This window comes from Typopeltis vanoorti, chromosome 12 (genome assembly GCF_054136105.1).
Source record: "Typopeltis vanoorti isolate ZY-2024b chromosome 12, IOZ_Tvanoo_1.0, whole genome shotgun sequence".
NCBI lineage: Eukaryota > Metazoa > Arthropoda > Arachnida > Uropygi > Thelyphonidae > Typopeltis > Typopeltis vanoorti.
The window spans coordinates 77,004,397-77,022,236 of record NC_143560.1 but is presented as its reverse complement, the minus strand read 5'-3'; the positions used below and the strand labels follow the sequence as shown (position 1 = coordinate 77,022,236).

General features: G+C 35.4%; 1 protein-coding gene across 1 annotated transcript in view; it reads left to right on the top strand.

The window, feature by feature from the left end:
- The window catches only part of LOC150100905 (transcription and mRNA export factor ENY2-like), a 56,881-nt gene that overhangs the window by 17,469 nt on the left and 21,572 nt on the right, over nucleotides 1–17,840 (top strand). Inside the window, exon 4 of the mRNA XM_090401767.1 lies at nucleotides 15,191–15,265. Coding sequence (XP_090257893.1) covers nucleotides 15,191–15,265 — 75 coding nt within the window. The remainder of the gene's footprint in view (nucleotides 1–15,190; nucleotides 15,266–17,840) is intronic.

Here is a 17,840-nt window from a genome sequence, read left to right as displayed (position 1 = left end):
TGAGTGTTTTGTAACACTGTGCTATCACTGCTTGTTTCGTTTAGACATTTTTTCAAAGTAATTACTCCATACTTCAAGGATATCTTTTTCTCCTGTTTTCATGTCACCTTTATCATCTCTATTTCCTTTTACAGCACTCTTTCCTCCATTTTTTAAACTTCTTCAACAATCTTCAGAATATCTTATCACCTTCTTGATATTTATTTTGTATGTTCTTGCCAAAGTCCTCCCATGACTTTTGTTTAGCTAGTTTTACACAGTGTTTCACTTTCTTACATTTGTTTCTATATTCTCTAAGAGCACAAGCTGACTTATTTGCCAGGAACTTTTGATATGCTTTCTTCTTTTCCTTCACTGCCTCTTTAACTTCCTGTGTCCATCATGGAGTTCTGATTTTTCTATCCTTGCAGACAACCTCACCATATGCCTCTCTGGCTGAATCAATCAGATTTTTCTTCAAGGCTTGCCACTGAATCTCCAAGGTTTGATTCCTGTTCTCAAACTCTTTCATTTTTTCTTCAATAATCTTTGTGTATTTTAGTCTACAGTTCACATCTGAGAGCTTCTCAACTTTTATTCGGTTTAAAACTTTCTTACATGTTATTCTTTTCGATGTGAAATTCAATTTTATCCTGCTCAAGACTAAATAGTGATCACTTCCAATTTCAAATCCTTTGTACACTCTGGTGTCCTGCACCAGGGAGAAAACATCACTATCAACAATAACATAGTCAATGAGACTTTTCTTATTCCGAGCCTCTTCTCTCCATGTGAATTTGTGCACATTTTTATGTTGGAACATGGTGTTAGTAATAACCAGTCCATGTCCTGAGCAGAAATCCAACAGGTATTTTCCATTATTATTAGCTTTGCTCTTTTCTCCAAATTTTCCCAAAATATTTTTGTATGTCTGACAATCATTTCCTACTCTGCCATTTAGATCCCCAAGAAGGACCAACTTTTCCTTTTCCATTGTATCAGTTGCTTTCTCTAAACCATCAAAAAATTCCTCCACTTCTACCTTAGTAGAACCTTCTGTGAGACCATAGGCACAAATAAGTCTTATTGTCCAATTCCCCATTCTGATATTTGTCCACATCACTCTACTTGAGACTGCCTGCCATTCAAGAAGATTAGCCTTGTATTTTGTGTTGAATACTATGGCTACTCCTTCTTTTCCATTATTGTCATCGCCTGAATATAACATTTTGTATTTATTGCTCAGATAGATCTCACCAGTTTTTGTCTTTTTTGTTTCAGTCACCCCTATTATATTATGTCGATCTGGTACTTATCTAATTTCTCAGCTAGCTTCATTTCTTTGCCATTCAGGCTTCTTATGTTGATAGTACCGATCTTTAACTCTGGTGATGTTGAGTTGGGGTGTGTTTTCAGATTTGTTCCAGTAGCTGACTTTTCGCTGTTCGCCCTGGTTCTCTGGCGAAAACAACGAGTGTGTGTGTGGGGGCGGGGGGCTTGTTTAACCGGGCGACGTCCCAGTTGACATGAAATTTTGTCATGTTATACCATCATTTTATATATTGGTTTAAGCCAATAAGAATACAATTTGGTCGGCTAAATCCCAAATTGGCAGCCCATCCTCATTTGTTCAGTATCCAGGTAGGTACCCAACAGGGTGCACCACAAGAAGGTGAGGATTGGACATTAGGTCAGAAGCCCTGGTCGGTTCTCCGCATTCCTTTAAAGGCTATGTGTCAGTCTCATCTCAGTTATACAGCTTTGACCCTTAAGCACCCCCGTGTGTGTGTGTGTGTGTGTGTGTGTGTGTGTGTGTGTGTGTGTGTGTGTGTGTGTGTGTGTGTGTGTAAAGTTTACTCATGGTGTTTTGAGTTAATGATGTTCAAATGGTGCAATAAAGGATTATGAAAAAAAAGTCACTTTTAGGGATGTGACTCCTTCTTAGCCTCACTTAGATAATGATTTCCCTGTTTTTTGAAAGAAGATATGGAAAAATCTTTTTAAAGACTTTACCTGAAAAAAATTTAGTATGGATTTGGCAGGGTTTTTCCACTGAAAACTTGTTTTTCATCCTCAAGAACACACACAATTAACATGCTCAAATAAACTGACCTCATGGCTTTAGTTGTTTCAGCTACAATTACAAACAGCCTAACTTTCAGGTGAGAGGGAGGGGGATATATTTAAAGTAAAATGTGCTATGAAGTTGAAATGTTTTCTTAAAAAAGTCTGAATTTTTAATTAAGAAGCACAACAAATTGACAACTTTTTTTAAAAACACTTAGGTCTTCAAATAAACAAAAAAAGGGAAAGAGAAATATAATTATGTTTATTTCACTAATTATAATTTTTGCAGTTACCAAAAGTGGAACAATATTTATGTATCTGAAAATTTAATACCTTGTATGTGCATTTATATTGTATGTGGCCAAAAAAAAAAAAAAAGAAGCAGGACTTAACTAATATTGAATCTGTAATGTTTCTCTTTTCCAAAGCATATTAACTTCTTAGAAATTAAGGTAGTTGTAAACGGCAAAATTTGTGTATTGAGCATGAGTTACATACAAAATATACAGTTTACCATTGGAAAGAGAATGCATGCTGTTGTGATAGCTTTTTCCTTATTCTTATCTTTATATTCTACCGGCTGCCTGATTTATGTTGTGACGTTTTCTTGTGCTTTTATTGTACAACTTTGTATTTTATTATTCAATCCTTTTCTACTTAAACGTCCTTCTATGTTAACCTTATCGGCTGCGCTATTTATGTTGTAACCTTTCTTCTCAAATACAACTACCTTAACCTTTTACTATATCTCCTTGATACACTCTATCAGGTAACATGTGGTACCTCTGAGGGACAATGGAATTTCCTCGAGATCGAGGCAGTACCAGAGTATCAGAGTGTCTGAGATTTACCCCTCTTAAAACGCCAAGAAATTTATTTGTTTCGCTGTGCCACTTAGCGCTGTTAGATTATTAAATATTAATAACCAAGAGGTAATCTCAGGACAGTACTTAATGATACCAATTAACTCTGCAGACGTGACCAAAATTTACTCTTTTCAAATATCTCTTTTATTGTCCCGCATAGGTTCGTATTAATCTTTATAAGCGGTGCATCGGATTCCAGAAATCACAGAAAGCCTTTGTTAGAATCAAAAGCAAGGTTTATTATACTCAAAGGTTGATACACATAAGAACACTAAAATAAATCCCATCTTAAGGGAATTTCAGACAAGGTATATAAAATTCAAACACTACTGTTACACATATAAATTAACATACAGTAGCTTCCTAAAGTATGAATTATATTAACCTTCGCCAATGCATTATTCATGTACTATTTTCACAATCGATCTAAAACTCTGTAGCTCTGTCAGACTACACAAGATAACATTCATATCTTTCACAATCTCTTAATATTATGCCAATTCTTCACTTTAAACATATCCTGAATTTCACTCAATATAAAGGCAATTTAAACACAATGACAGATAATCAACATAAATTCAATATCCTTCTAAAGTCCTAGCAATATAATCCTATCCTAAATCACAAATGTCCTTTTTTTAACATGTTAACATGACACAAAATCTTTCATTCCTATTCAGTATAACACAAACAAAGTTTACTTATCTTCCCTTTTCGAATCTTTAGCGCTTCATAGGTCCACAGGAAACTTCTTTTCATGGCGAATACAGCCACCAAGACCGTAACTGCCTATCGAGTGCCGTCCTCCGACATCTAGGCCACTCGAGACATCGAAGAGACTCGCGCCCCATGCCACCGCACACGAAACGGACACCAGGAAATCCAGGGAAGAAAAAGCCTTGTCTCAGGGTCGCATGACCCTTATATTTCCCTCCTTTTTCACGGCGCTTCTCGCCCCCTTCGATATCTGGCAAACTTTTACATCATGGCAACCATTGTCTGCCTTGCTAATCGCACGTACGCGGAAGTGCTAGTCGCTCCATCACGTTACGACCTTTGAACTTGACACCCCTCCAACTGTCGGATTTGTGCTCACATCTTATAATTCTTTTACACAGGTTAATTTCTAAAGCTCTGGTAATGCTTTACATTTTCAATACTAAATTAAACATGTTCGCAAATGGCACAAAATACATACTTAATTAACCTTTTCATAACAGAACATACTTGATTTATATATACATAATACTTATTCTACACTTAGAGGCAATTTACTGTATTTATCTCATTCTTTTGTTTGGAAAAAGCGTGTTAGACTGTGATAAGACAGGAATACATAAATTTCTACTCTATCACAATCTAACAATGCATATAGTCACTAACCACATGGAGACTGGATGCTGTCTGTATGGAAGGCATGTTTGAGTGTCTTCTTGTGCTCACTTCTCATCACCTCTGAAAAACTAACATGGTAGTAAACTTATATAAATATAGGTGTATCTAGGTTTACTGTGGTTAAAATAAAAAAAAACTCCCAGAAAATTTTAACTTAAAAAAAAAAAAAAACCTTAAAAATCTTTTTCACGTTCGCTCCACCACATTCACAGCATAAACACCAATCTAAATGCACGGTCACTTGCAGATATCCAAACCTGATCTCTTGTTATTGACTGAAACAGTAACATCTTAACTGTCCAAACTACATCTTATATGATTCCTTCTGCCATATCAGATTTGATCTGATATTCTTTGCCAGAGGATGCCTAATCTTGAATCTCCCTTTGTTTTGACCCTCTCTAGTTTAAAATTTTCTTTGCCTGATATATATCACTCATTAGCTGTCTCTATCACTCTCAATTCTTAAAATTATTTTGGCCTCTTTGACTTAAGTCTTTGAAGTTTGATTTCTTGCATCTAACTACCCTAATAGTGAAGTCATCTTCTTCGGTGACTTTAATGTGTACAACTCCTACTGGCTTCCTTTTTTCAAATTTTGCTGACCCAGCTGGAAGAGATATTGAGATATTTGCTGTAAACAATAACCTAAAGCAAATTGTTTATCTACTGACCAGAATCCTGATAGTCCTCTTCAGATTTGGATCTTTTCTTAATCAGTTCTCTTTCCTGGTACACTATCAAGTTTACATTTCTTAGTAATTCATATCAGTCTCCCCTGAGTTTTATCTCTAGTGGAATATGTCACCCCTGTCACTCTCAGCAATTCACAGCCTTTGTCTTTTGGGACTACAATAATGCCAAGTGTGAAGATCTCAGAGACTTTTACTCCTTTTTTCCAATGTCAGGCTTCTGTTTTCATTCTCAAGATCAGATACTTGTTGTGGCAAAAATTTGTCTAAACAAATGTTCACTACATACACAGACTATGGTAATAATTGTGGCTACACTTAATTCATATATTGGAAATGACCTACAATGCTGTACAACAGGCAGGTTTAGACAATAAGTAACAATATGCACATTTAACTTTTGCCTTGCAATAACGCTATCTTATCTTACACTACTAAGCAGATAAATTCTCACTGGTTAGCTAATTGCCTTCAGTCCTGAAGTAATATTAACAAACAAATTCGCTAAAGCAATTTCTGCTACAATTTCTGCCTTTAGTTAACTATATGTAGAAGGCTTTACTTGGTATTTAGACATCTAGTCCACATCAGTAGATCCTTGAGATCTTTATCATCTAATTGTGTTATTGCTTTTCACACATGGGTTTCTTTTTATGACATCTACTGGGGCACTTCTACTGGCAGCGATCATCAGGCATCTTGGCGACTGGAAGTCCAGAACTCACTTCTTTCACTGCTTAAACAACCCCACCTAATATTTTCAGGTGTCTGTAGGCTGGAATGGGTCCCTTGACTTAGAATCGACAGGACATACTCGAACCTGGAGCCGGAACAAAATTTTCTCAAAAATTCTGTTGTGGCTAAAAGTAAAAGATCTCTGAGACTTTTACTCCTTTTTTCCATTGTCAGGCTTCTGTTTTCATTCTCAAAATCAGATACTTGTTGTGGCAAAAATTTGTCTAAACAAATTTTCACTACATACACAGACTATGGTAATAATTGTGGCTACACTTAATTCATATATTGGAAATGACCTACAATGCTATACAACAGACAGGTTTAGACAGTAAGCAACAATATGCACATTTAACTTTTGCCTTGCAATAACGCTATCTTATCTTACACTACTAAGCAGATAAATTCTCACTGGTTATATAATTGCCTTCAGTCCTGAAGTAATACTAACAAACAAATTCGCTAGAGCAATTTCTGCTACAATTTCTGCCTTTAGTTAACTGTATTAATTAAATGCTGGAAGAATAGGCAACGGTGCATAAAAACTTCAAGTTAAAGAATTACTGAATGTTACCTTAGTTCATGAATTATTAGTAGAATACTGAATTGGTCAAGTGATGTCAAAGATAGTATAAGCGCTCCAAGCAAGAACCTTTAACTATGTGAATTGCGACCATTAATTTATTCAGTTATTACTAAGAGGATTTGTTTTTAATGAGTTCTGTTAATTGTTTTAAGTGAATACAGTTATAAAAGGTGTCCATATATAAGTAGATGAACAAGGAAATTTACCAGTAAGAATTAACCAACTTTGTTACTCCTATGCGGAGACGTGTGTGTTTCTTCCTAAAATAGCTGGAGTGTGGATTTAAGAGTGTATACTTGTGAAGAAGCATTGCCGCCCGTATATTCTATTTGAAACTTAAGTAACTATGAGATATTAATGTAGTTGGTTACTAAGGAACTTTATGACATTGAACCTTTTCAAATAGTTAATTGAATTTTGTGAAAGCTGTATTTCAGACAACAGATTAACCATTGCCTGAAATTATGCCTGTATTACCAGATGAGCTAAAATGTTTGTAATACCTTATTCAGTGATTTAAACTAAAGTGTATAATTTGTAAGCCTATATTAAATGTTTGTTTTGTTGATCTAAAGTTGTACTTTGCTGAATCTCTTTTACTGCACCGTTCATAAAATAATCGAAGCAAAGTGGGTGAATTAAATAAGTTAAATAAACTCAGCCTGTATACATAATAACAACACATAAAAGGGAAATAGTTGAGAGTTGGTTTTACTTTAATTCTTGGACTAATTTAGATATAGAGTGGAGCAGTCAATAAATAAAAATTTTCTCTATATTTGGATTAGAAATCAACTAGCAACTTATTTTTTTTGTTTAAGAACGTCATAGTGACAAATTGATGGATCCAAAGTATAGGTTAAGACGAAATAGGATCCAACAAGAGGTTTTGAAGACACAAAGGTGTGGGCCATCAAGTTTTCGTGCTGCAAGAAAAGTCTACAACTGAGATTTGCTAAACTTTGTATGAGACTTCATGGGACTCTGTTCCAGCATATCCAACAATTTCCAGTTGAGTGGCCAAATTTAAAACTGGGCATCCTGAAACAACAGTGTTGTGTCCCATTCTTGTTTAAATATATATTTCCCTTATACTTTTCTTTCCTTTATATATCTTATCTCTTTTCTCTGCGTATCGTCACTTTGGTACTAGAAATCTAAGCTCTTGCTCCTCTTAGTAGCCTAAAACATTTTAGGACATTTTGTTTATAAAGAAATTTAAAACAAGAAGCAATTCCTAAATAAGTCTAGAAGTGAAATAATCATGCAGTCGTAACCTTGATCTCATAACTTAACTTTTTCTCTCTCCCCCGCCATGCCTAGGTTCGTATGTAGTTACAAGCGGTGCATTGAATGGCAATTTCAGACAACTGGTTATTTGATAAGCAAAAGTTTATCATCATCATCAAATTCCTGCAATGTACCCTCAAGGGGTGTACAGGATATGACAGTACTACATGAAAAAAATTACATCATTATTAATTTCCTATCTACAATTTTCCTCCAAATCAGTCTGTTACTTGTCAAGACTCCAACATTATCAGATCTTATATTTCTATCGTCTAAAGCACTTTGTATCGTATCAATCCACCTATATCTTGGCCTTCCTCTGGGTCGTTTTGCTGCCACCCTGGCAGAGAACACTTGTTTTGCTAATCTTTCCTCGCCCATTCTATTTAAGTGACCATACCACCTGAGATTAGCTCTGCTAACGCATTCCTGGATGCTGACAATGTCAAGTTCTTTCCTAATATCCTCATTTTTAATATGATATTGCCATTGATGCCATCTGTTCACGCCTATAATCTTTCTCAGTACTCTCATATCTGTGGTCTCTAGTCTTTAGTCAAGTGTTTTACTTCTGACCCAGCTCTCAGATCCATAAGTTAAAACTGGTTTGAACACTGTCTTGTATACAGCTAATTTAGTGTTCCGACTAATTTCTCTCTTATTCCACATGAATTTATTCAATTGACTTCCCACCATACCAGCTTTGCTGATTCTGTTGTCTATTTCTATATTTAATTTACCATCTTCAGTAAAAATTGTGCCTAAATAGCTGAAATGTTTTACTTGTTCCACAGGTTCTCCATTCACAACACAGTTGACATTTTCAATGATTCTGCCTATTTTCATTGTCTTTGTCTTTTTCCTGCTGACCCTCATACCATATATGTTAAACAGCTATTCAATTTAGTCAGAGAATCTTGCAGACTTGTAGCAGATTTATTTAGAAGTATAACATCATCCGCATAAAGCAAAGAGCTGACATTAACATCTCTAATTTTGATATCATGTTTAATACCACTTTCCTTCATAATGTGATCCATATAGATAATGAATAACAGAGGGGATAATGTACATCCTTGTCTCACACCAGATTTAACATTAAACCATCTTCCTGTACTTCCTTCAATTCTGACTGCTGACTTACAACTCAAATAAAGACTAAGTATTGCTTGGTATAATGCCCCATTCACACCATATAACTGCAGCGTATTGAATAGCTTCTCTCTTGGCACCTTGTCATATGCCTTTTCCAGATCGACAAAACTTAAATACAGATCTTTGTTATATTTCCATGCTTTCTCGACTATTTGTCGTAAAGTGAAGATCTGATCCTGACAGCCTCTATTTGGCCTGAATCCAGCTTGTTCTTCACCAAGCTTTTCTTCCACAATTCTTCTCAACCGTTTCTCAAGTATACTTGCATAGATCTTGCCAGGAACACTCAGTAGGGAAATACCTCTGTAATTCTCACATGCAGTTTTATTTCCCTTTTTATATATGGGTACTATGAGAGCTCTACTCCAATCATCGGGAATTTGTCCCTCTGTCCAGGCTTTCTGAACTATGCAGTGCAGCCACTGTAATACTCTTATACCACCATACTTCAGCATTTCTGGTCGAATATCATCTACTCCTGCTGCCTTTCCACATTTCAAGCCTTTGATGGCTTTTTCTACTTCAAGTATGGATATGTATTCCTGACTGCATGCCTGGTCAGTGTTTTTTACCACTGTGCTGTCATCACTGCTTGTTTCATTTAGCAGTTTTTCAAAGTAATTACTCCATACTTCAAGGATATCTTTTTCTCCCGTTTTCATGTCACTTTTATCATCTCTAATTCCGTTTACAGCACTGTTTATTCCATTCTTAAGTTTCTTCAACAACCTCCAGAATATTTTGCCACCTTCTTGATATTTATTTTCTATATTCTTGCCAAAGTCCTCCCATGACTTTTGTTTAGCTAGTTTTACACAGTGTTTAGCATTCTTGCATTTGTCTCTATATTCTCTAAGAGCACAAGCTGACTTATTTGCCAGGAACTTTTGGTATGCTTTCTTCTTTTCCTTCACTGCCTCTTTAACTTCTTGTGTCACCAGGGAGTTCTGATTTTTTTATCCTTACAAACAACCTCACCACATGCCTCTCTGGCAGAATCAATCAATGTTTTCTTCAGAGTTTGCCACTGAATCTCCAAGGTTTGATTCCTGTTCTCAAACTCTTTCATTTTTTCTTCAATAATCTTTGTGTATTTTAGTCTACAGTTCACATCTGAGAGCTGCTCAACTTTTATTTGCTTTAAAACTTTCTTACATGTTATTCTTTTCAATATGAAATTCAATTTTATCCTGCTCAAGACTAAATAGTGATCACTTCCAATTTCAAATCCTTTGTACACTCTGGTGTCCTGCACCAGGGAGAAAACATCACTATCAACAATAACATAGTCAATGAGACTTTTCTTATTCCTAGCCTCTTCTCTCCATGTGAATTTGTGCACATTTTTATGTTGGAACATGGTGTTAGTAATGACCAGTCCATGTCCTGAGCAGAAATCCAACAGATATTTGCCATTATTATTAGCTTTGCTCTTTTCTCCAAATTTTCCCAAAATATTTTTGTATGTCTCACAATCATTTCCTACTTTGCTATTTAGATCCCCAACAAGGACCAACTTTTCATTTTTCATTGTGTCAGTTGCTTTTTCTAAAGCCTCAAAAAATTCCTCCACTTCTACCTTAGTAGAACCTTCTGTGGGACCATAGGCACAAATAAGTCTCATTGTCCAGTTCCCCATTCTCATATTTGCCCACATTACTCTACTTGAGACTGCCTGCCATTCAAGAAGATTAGCCTCGTATTTTGTGTTGAATACTATGGCTACTCCTTCTTTTCCTTGATTGTCATTGCCTGAATATAACATTTTGTATTTATTGCTCAGAAAGATCTCACCAGTTTTGGTCTTTTTTGTTTCAGTCACCCCTATTATGTCGATCTGGTACTTATCTAATTTCTCAGCTAGCTCCATTTCTTTGCCATTCAGGCTTCTTACATTGATAGTACCGATCTTTAACTCTGGTGATGTTGAGTTGGGGTTTATTTTCAGATTTGTTCCAGTAGCTGTCTTTTCGCTGTTCGCCCTGGTTCCCTGGCGAAAACAACGGGGGCCTTGTTTAACCGGGCGATGCCCCAGCTGGCATGAAATTTTGTCATGTTGTACCATCATTCTATATTTTGGTTTAACCAATAAGAATACAATTTGGTCGGCTAAATCCCAAATTGCCAGCCCATCCTCATCCGTTCAGTATCCAAGTAGATACCCAACAGGGTGCACCACGAGAAGGTGAGGATTGGACATTAGGTCAGAAGCCCTGGTCGGTTCTCCGCATTCCTTTAAAGGCTATGTGGAGGTCTCCTCTCAGTTATACAGCTTTGACCCTTAAGCACCCCGCAAAAGTTTATTAATCTCATAAATACAATACAATACATAAAATTCTAAAAACTCCAATTCAATAATAATAATAATATTAAAGCAACTGATATAACCAGAAGAAAGAATGTATCTTAAAACCCTCAACCCCATGTTTCATCAAGTAATAATTTGTTCTTTTTCTTTTAATATATATGACATGTCAGAGGTTTGGAAGACACAAAGGTGTGGGCCGTCATCAAGTTTTCGTGTTGCAAGAAAAGTACAACTGAGATTTACAAAAAAGGAAAATCTTACACTAGCACATGGGATAAACTGTTATGTCTCCACAAAGACTCTACACACACAAGATAAAGGGGCTTTCCCATCAATGATTAAGTTGGCTTAAATCTTTCACCTGCTTAAGCACAATAATATGACACAATAATTCAATTAGACAAAATTGGATTACACACATTAATTTACAAGAGTTATATGGGCTTAACAATTCCATTGCTACAATGAACACCACATTCAACCCTTTTGACCTTTCTCAGTTAAGGGCAAATTACATATACTAGTATCTATACACACTATCGCTCGTTCAGTAACACTGATAAACTAGTTCCCTCTTTCTCTATACTATCAAGTGAGCTAAAGTCCTAGTTCAAGTCTCATTCAAGTCCTTCAAATTGCTTAGTAATACAAACTACAATTACAGCCATATTAAATTAACAGAATTAACATAAAATCTGTCACAATACTGTTTGATGAAGCTCTTCTACTAGACATTACTTGTCTGCGATTCCTTAAGAAATATTCCTTCTGTAGTGGGGCATATTTGGGGTACTTCGGATTATGAGGGCCATCTCGATTGCAGCATATCAGGCTTCTTCTAAGGAAACATGATCTATCTACTGCTCTGCAGTCATCAGATTCGCCATGATAAACATATGGATAAAATACATCAGTCCTCTACACTTCGCATCCATGATAACCTGGACATATATATATGTCTTTGCCGGTTGGGTGGTTAGTAATCTTTTTGAGGTATTTCCATTAGAAACAAAAATGGAAATACTTGAAGAGTTCGATCATCACAATAGAAATATGGACACGACAAAACTTTGAATCTAAGTGATTATCATAAGAACAGTCTGCAATAATGACAAAAAAGAAATATCAGTAAATGTTCCAGAGATCACTAGATTTTAGGAATACAGGATCCACAGGGATAAATGCTTTAAGGAAAGTGAAATGTCTGTTGGTTGCATGGATTGAACACTAAAACCAATGCTCAGACAAAGAGGATTCTGTATGAGTTGACTAAAAATGATGCAGTGGTTTCTTTTGCACTAGTCAATACTGTTTGCTTTAAGAAACAACACATTTCATAATTGCAATGACTGAAAGAAGCTGCTACTACTATTATTGTAAGCGATGGGGATGGCAGATACTAATAATAAATTTTTAATGTTGGCAAAATGAGCTTGTTTTTGAACTAGATGCTGAATCAGAAGTATATTTCTGTTGAAGATAAGCCATCTCATGGATTCAAAGGTAGGATTGAAAGAATTGGTTATAGCTGTTATCTAATTTAGTTAAAGAACTCTCAGACTTGTACTGGATTTATTTATGAGTAGAACATCTACATAAGACCTGAGAGTAACATCTTCGGTTTTGGCATGTTTAATGCCACTTTACTTTATAATGTGATCATATAAATGGTGAATAACAGTGGAGATAATGTGTACGCTTGTATTACACCTGATTTTGCATCAAACTATTTTCCTCAGTGTACTTCTTCAATTCTAATTGCTGACTTACAACTTAAATATAGACTATGCCTGTGCACCAGACCCCGAGGGTACATGATGATATAGACTATGTATTGCTTGATATATGTCTCTTGTCATATGCCTTTATCAGATGTTCCAGATGTACAAAATAGATCCTTGTTATATTTCCATGATTTCTCAAGTATTTGTCTAAAAGTAAAAAATCTTATCCTATTTGGCTTGAATCGAGCTGGTTCTTCTCCAAGTTTCTCTACCACAATTTTTCTTAGCATCTTTTTGGAATTCAGCCTTCTGACCATGCCTTTTGAATAACGTAGTGCAGCCATTGTAAAACTGATAATTAAATTTGAGAATTTCTCAATTACTCCAGACATCTAGAATATCTGCACTTGTGATGTTACCTTTATAATCTCTGATTCCTTTTACTATACTCTCTTCTGCATTTCTAAGCTTTTCAGTTAGATAAAATAATATGGGGATTGAATAGTTAAGTCATTGTGCAATTCCAATTGTGATGGTTGCCTACCATTCTAGCAGATTATCTTCATGTTTAGATACTCCTTTCTTTCTCAGATCATTATTGCCTGAATATATAACATCTTGTAATTATTATTTAGAAGAATTCTACTTGTTCTTGTTTTCTTTGTTTCTGTAACACCAGTTATTTCAATGTAGTACATCTATTTTTTTTTCTTATAGTTCCACTTTTCTATTGATGCATCTTATGTTAATGGCACTTGTATTGAGTTTGAGTTTGTTACAGTAGCTAACTTTTCATTGTTTGCCTTCGTTCCCCTGACAAAAACAGTCGAGGTGGGTGTGGGAATTGTTTAACTTAGTAATGCTGTAGTCAGTATGGCATTTCATCATTGTATCATCATTTTCCTTTGGTTTAAGCCAATAAAGAATACAGTTCACTTGGCTAATTCTCAAATTGCCAGCTCATCCTCGTCATTCATTCAGTATCCAGCTGGATATCTACAAATGGAGCGTACCACAGGAAATTGAAGATTAGACATTGTCAGAAGCACCTGTCAATTTTAAAGTCTTCTCAGTTGTCTGACTTTAATTTTATGTACACTGATTTATGAACCATTTTTTAAAGCAAGGTATTTTGGATAGAATAAATCTCCACTGAGGATGTGGCAATTCTCTTATCTATTTCCTCTTTCCATTGAACCTACACACACACACACACACACACACACACACACACACGGAATCCATTGAAGCATTAGCACCAAATTCTCTTCCCCCCCCCTTCCCCATAAAATTAGATTTTTCAGATGTTTTTCATATGGCTGCGTACACTCTTGTCCTAAAATAGCTTCACACACACACTGAAGAATATATGAATGGGGGGGGGGGGGGTATGGAAAGTTCTTATGACACCTAGAACAAAAATGATATTAAAGCAACTGATATAACCACAAGAAAGAACATGCTAGTAGCAGAGGTATAAAAGTAACTTATGTTCTTATATCCTTGTATGTTCCTTCTTTTGGTTATATCAGTTGCTTTAACGTCATTTTTGTTCTAAGTGTTTATCAGAATTTTTCAGACCTGCCCTCGTATATCTCTGAATAAACTTCACAAGAGAGGTGGGGAAAAAAAAAAGGCAAACTACATTACCTTTCAAGGCATAACTTATTACATGTATTGCCTTTTCATTATCCAAGACACCTCAGTTTTCTCTTTTGCTCGTGGTGTTATTATCTGAAGTAGTGCCTCCAAGATAATTTTTAAAATTTTTTAATTCTCTTGAGAATCAAAAAATTTTAACAGCAGTAGCTCAGAAGAGATTCTAAAGAGAATCTCTTCTGGCATCAGTAATTGCTTCACTTTCTTCTAAATATGAAGATTCATGGTAATCAGCAATAACCTTTTCACAGAACATCTTAAACTCATAATACATTTTCTTCTTTTTTATTTTTTTGATAATTTCTTTGCTGCTTTTAGAACAACCTCTGTTATCAAAAAAAATTTCCAGTTTTTCATAAACTTAAATATATTTTTTAAAATTAAATTATTAAAAAAATTAAATTAACTACATTAAAAATTTTAATTTTTTTATAAATTTTCTTCCAGTTTTTCATAAATTTAAATATCATTGGTTTAGAAGCAGGAAATATTCAAAAAATAGGAACTTTTATCCAAAAATTAGATTAAGTTTGCAATAAATATGTGATTAATTGGTTCTAGGTAGTTTTCTAAGTTATAATGCAGAAGAAATACACAATGAGGGAGAAAGAAGATTTATTAAGGAATAATTCTCTGCTTTGAAAGAAGCATAAAACTGTTTGACTTAAAATTGTTTTTATTCTGTTGTATATTCTTTGATTATGTTTGTATAATGATTTTTTTTTTCTTAATAGAAATTGTAAAAGAGAAAGGTGTGGAAAATGTGACTGTTGATGATCTTGTTGCAGAAATAACACCTAAGGGAAGAGGTAATTATTTTGGAATAGAATTGTTCTTAAAAATTTTAAAGTCTGGTTCAGAGTAAGGGGTATTTTTTTTCATGATGAAGTTATGCTTAACTGATGTGTGTAAATTATCTCATAGTTATCATTTGTGGCATACTACTTCATATTTAAACATCATTTAAGTACAGTCACCTCTACTATAGTAAATCCACTATAACTATTCCTTTGTTCTCTACTAGTTTGCTAGTAGAGAACAAAGTGAACTATAATCAGCTTTATTCTCAGTATTATTCACTTCACCTTAATAAAATAAATGCAATAATTTTAATCAGTTAACAATTATTATTATCGTAAGGGTCCATGGAGCTTGAAGACTCATTACGGGAGACCCAAACTATCCACACAATCTGTCATACCTCTCCTTGAACCTCAGACAAAGCACTAACAGCTGACTCTGGTAACCAGTTCCATTCATTCACAACTCTCCAAGCGAAAACTCTAGTCCTCATGCCCCTACTAACTACTCAACTTCCAAGGATGAACTCTTGTTCCCCCCCCCCCCCCCAAGCCATGTTCCAATCCTATAAAACCCTTTAATTAACTTAAATGTTTTTACCATATCCCTGCTTTTTTTTCCCTTATCAATCAACTTCTGTAGTGCACACATCCTCATTCTATTCTTTTAGGGAACATTCCACAGACCATTCACCCATGGTTGCTCACCACTTCATCTCCAAGAAATACAGGAGACCTGAGCACAGTAATCTAGATGGTGATGTATCAAGACCTTATAAAGAGGAATAACAACTTCCTTCTGTACTTGTTAATGTATTCTTCAATAGCCAAGTAATTGTATGAGCTACCTTAGCAATATGTCCTCTAAACCTTCAACTCTCTGTCTACCACCAGCCCTAAATCCCTAACTTCATAATTAAGATAAATAGATTATACAGCTTATAATCTGTTCATCCCAAGATGCATAACTTGGCATTTTTCCATATTAGACTGATATCCATTATCTTTTGTTCATACTGACAGCCTATTTAAATCATTCTACAAGCTTTCCACATCACTATTACTCTACCTAATTCATAATAAATTTAGTTTAATCCTTTATCCAAGTGTGAGCAAACAAAGTTTGCACCTGAAAGTATCTTCAGGACTGAGGTAAGGTGGTACACACCAGGGCAACTCGTTGCAAAGGCGGAGCAAGCTACCAATACTCCTGTCTCAGTATCTCCTATAATGCAAAACACATCTCCTTACGGATATGTCTAATGTTCTGCATTAAGGGAAGGGCCACTACCCAGACTAGTTTCGACCTTTATTGAGGTCTCTTCAGTGGGAGCCAGGCCCAAGCTGAGATACCAGGCAGAAGCATTCGCAGGTCATCTCTACCTATAGGAGTTGCCAAATGGTGTGCCCCCCATTTTTAATAAATTACTCTGGATTTAGAGAAAGATGTTGGAAGTTTATTTTTCACTTGGTTAGAGTATAATAAAATTAGTTTAATCCTTTATCCAAGTGTGAGCAAACAAAGTTTGTGCCTGAAAGTATCTTCAGGACTGAGGTAAGGTAGTACAACACCATGGAAACTCGTTGCAAAGGTGGAGCAAGATACCTGAAGATACTTTCAGGCGAAAACTTCCAACATCTACCTAATTCAGTTGTTTGCATTATCAGCAAACAACCGAATATTTCCTTTCAGGTTATTTCTTATATCATTTATGTACAAATTAAACAGCAGTGGGTCCTAGCACTGAACCTTGTGGCACACCACTAGTCACTAGCTTTTGCTTGAATTCTGCTCCTCCTTATACTACTTTTTGATATTTGCTCAACAGCTACCCTCTTATTCACATAGCCAATGTAATATCCATCCCCATTTGTTCTAATTCGTGTAACAGAGTTCCATGTGGTATTTTCTCAAATGCCTTTGCAAAATCCAGCAGAATCATTGTGTAGCCATTTCCTTTATCCAACTCAGCTGTCATTATATTATAGAAAGTTAGTAAATTACTAAAACATGACTGATCCTTCACAAAGCCATGTTGTCTCTCATGGAGTAAGGTATTCTTATCTACCCATTCTCTTTTTGAGCAATTTTTTCTAGTATTTTACCACCACTCCTGAGATGCTGATTGGTCTGTATTTGCTACTGCACTTTTAGAATCTCCCTAATGCAAGGGAATTATTTTGCCCTCTTTTCACTCCCTTAGAACTCTACCAGAGCTGAGACTTAAATTAAAGAGCCTAGTCAGAGGCATTGCCATTTTTCTTATACATTCCTGCAAAACATGTGCTGATATCCCATCTATTCCCACATTGAGATATCCTAAGAACCTCCATCAACCTCTGTTCCCACATTAGTCTCTGTCACAGCATTAACCTCACTTGAATGATATAACCTTGCAAAGTGGTCACTTAGTAACTAAACTATTTTTGTCTGTTTCTGTCTCCTCATGAATTAGCATTCATTAAGGTTATTCTTCCTCTTACTTGCCATGTAAGAAAAAATCTGTTTGGGATTTCCTTTGGCTTACTCAGCTAATTTCTTCCCATAATCTGATTTTAGGAAGAAATCTCACTTTTCTCTTTA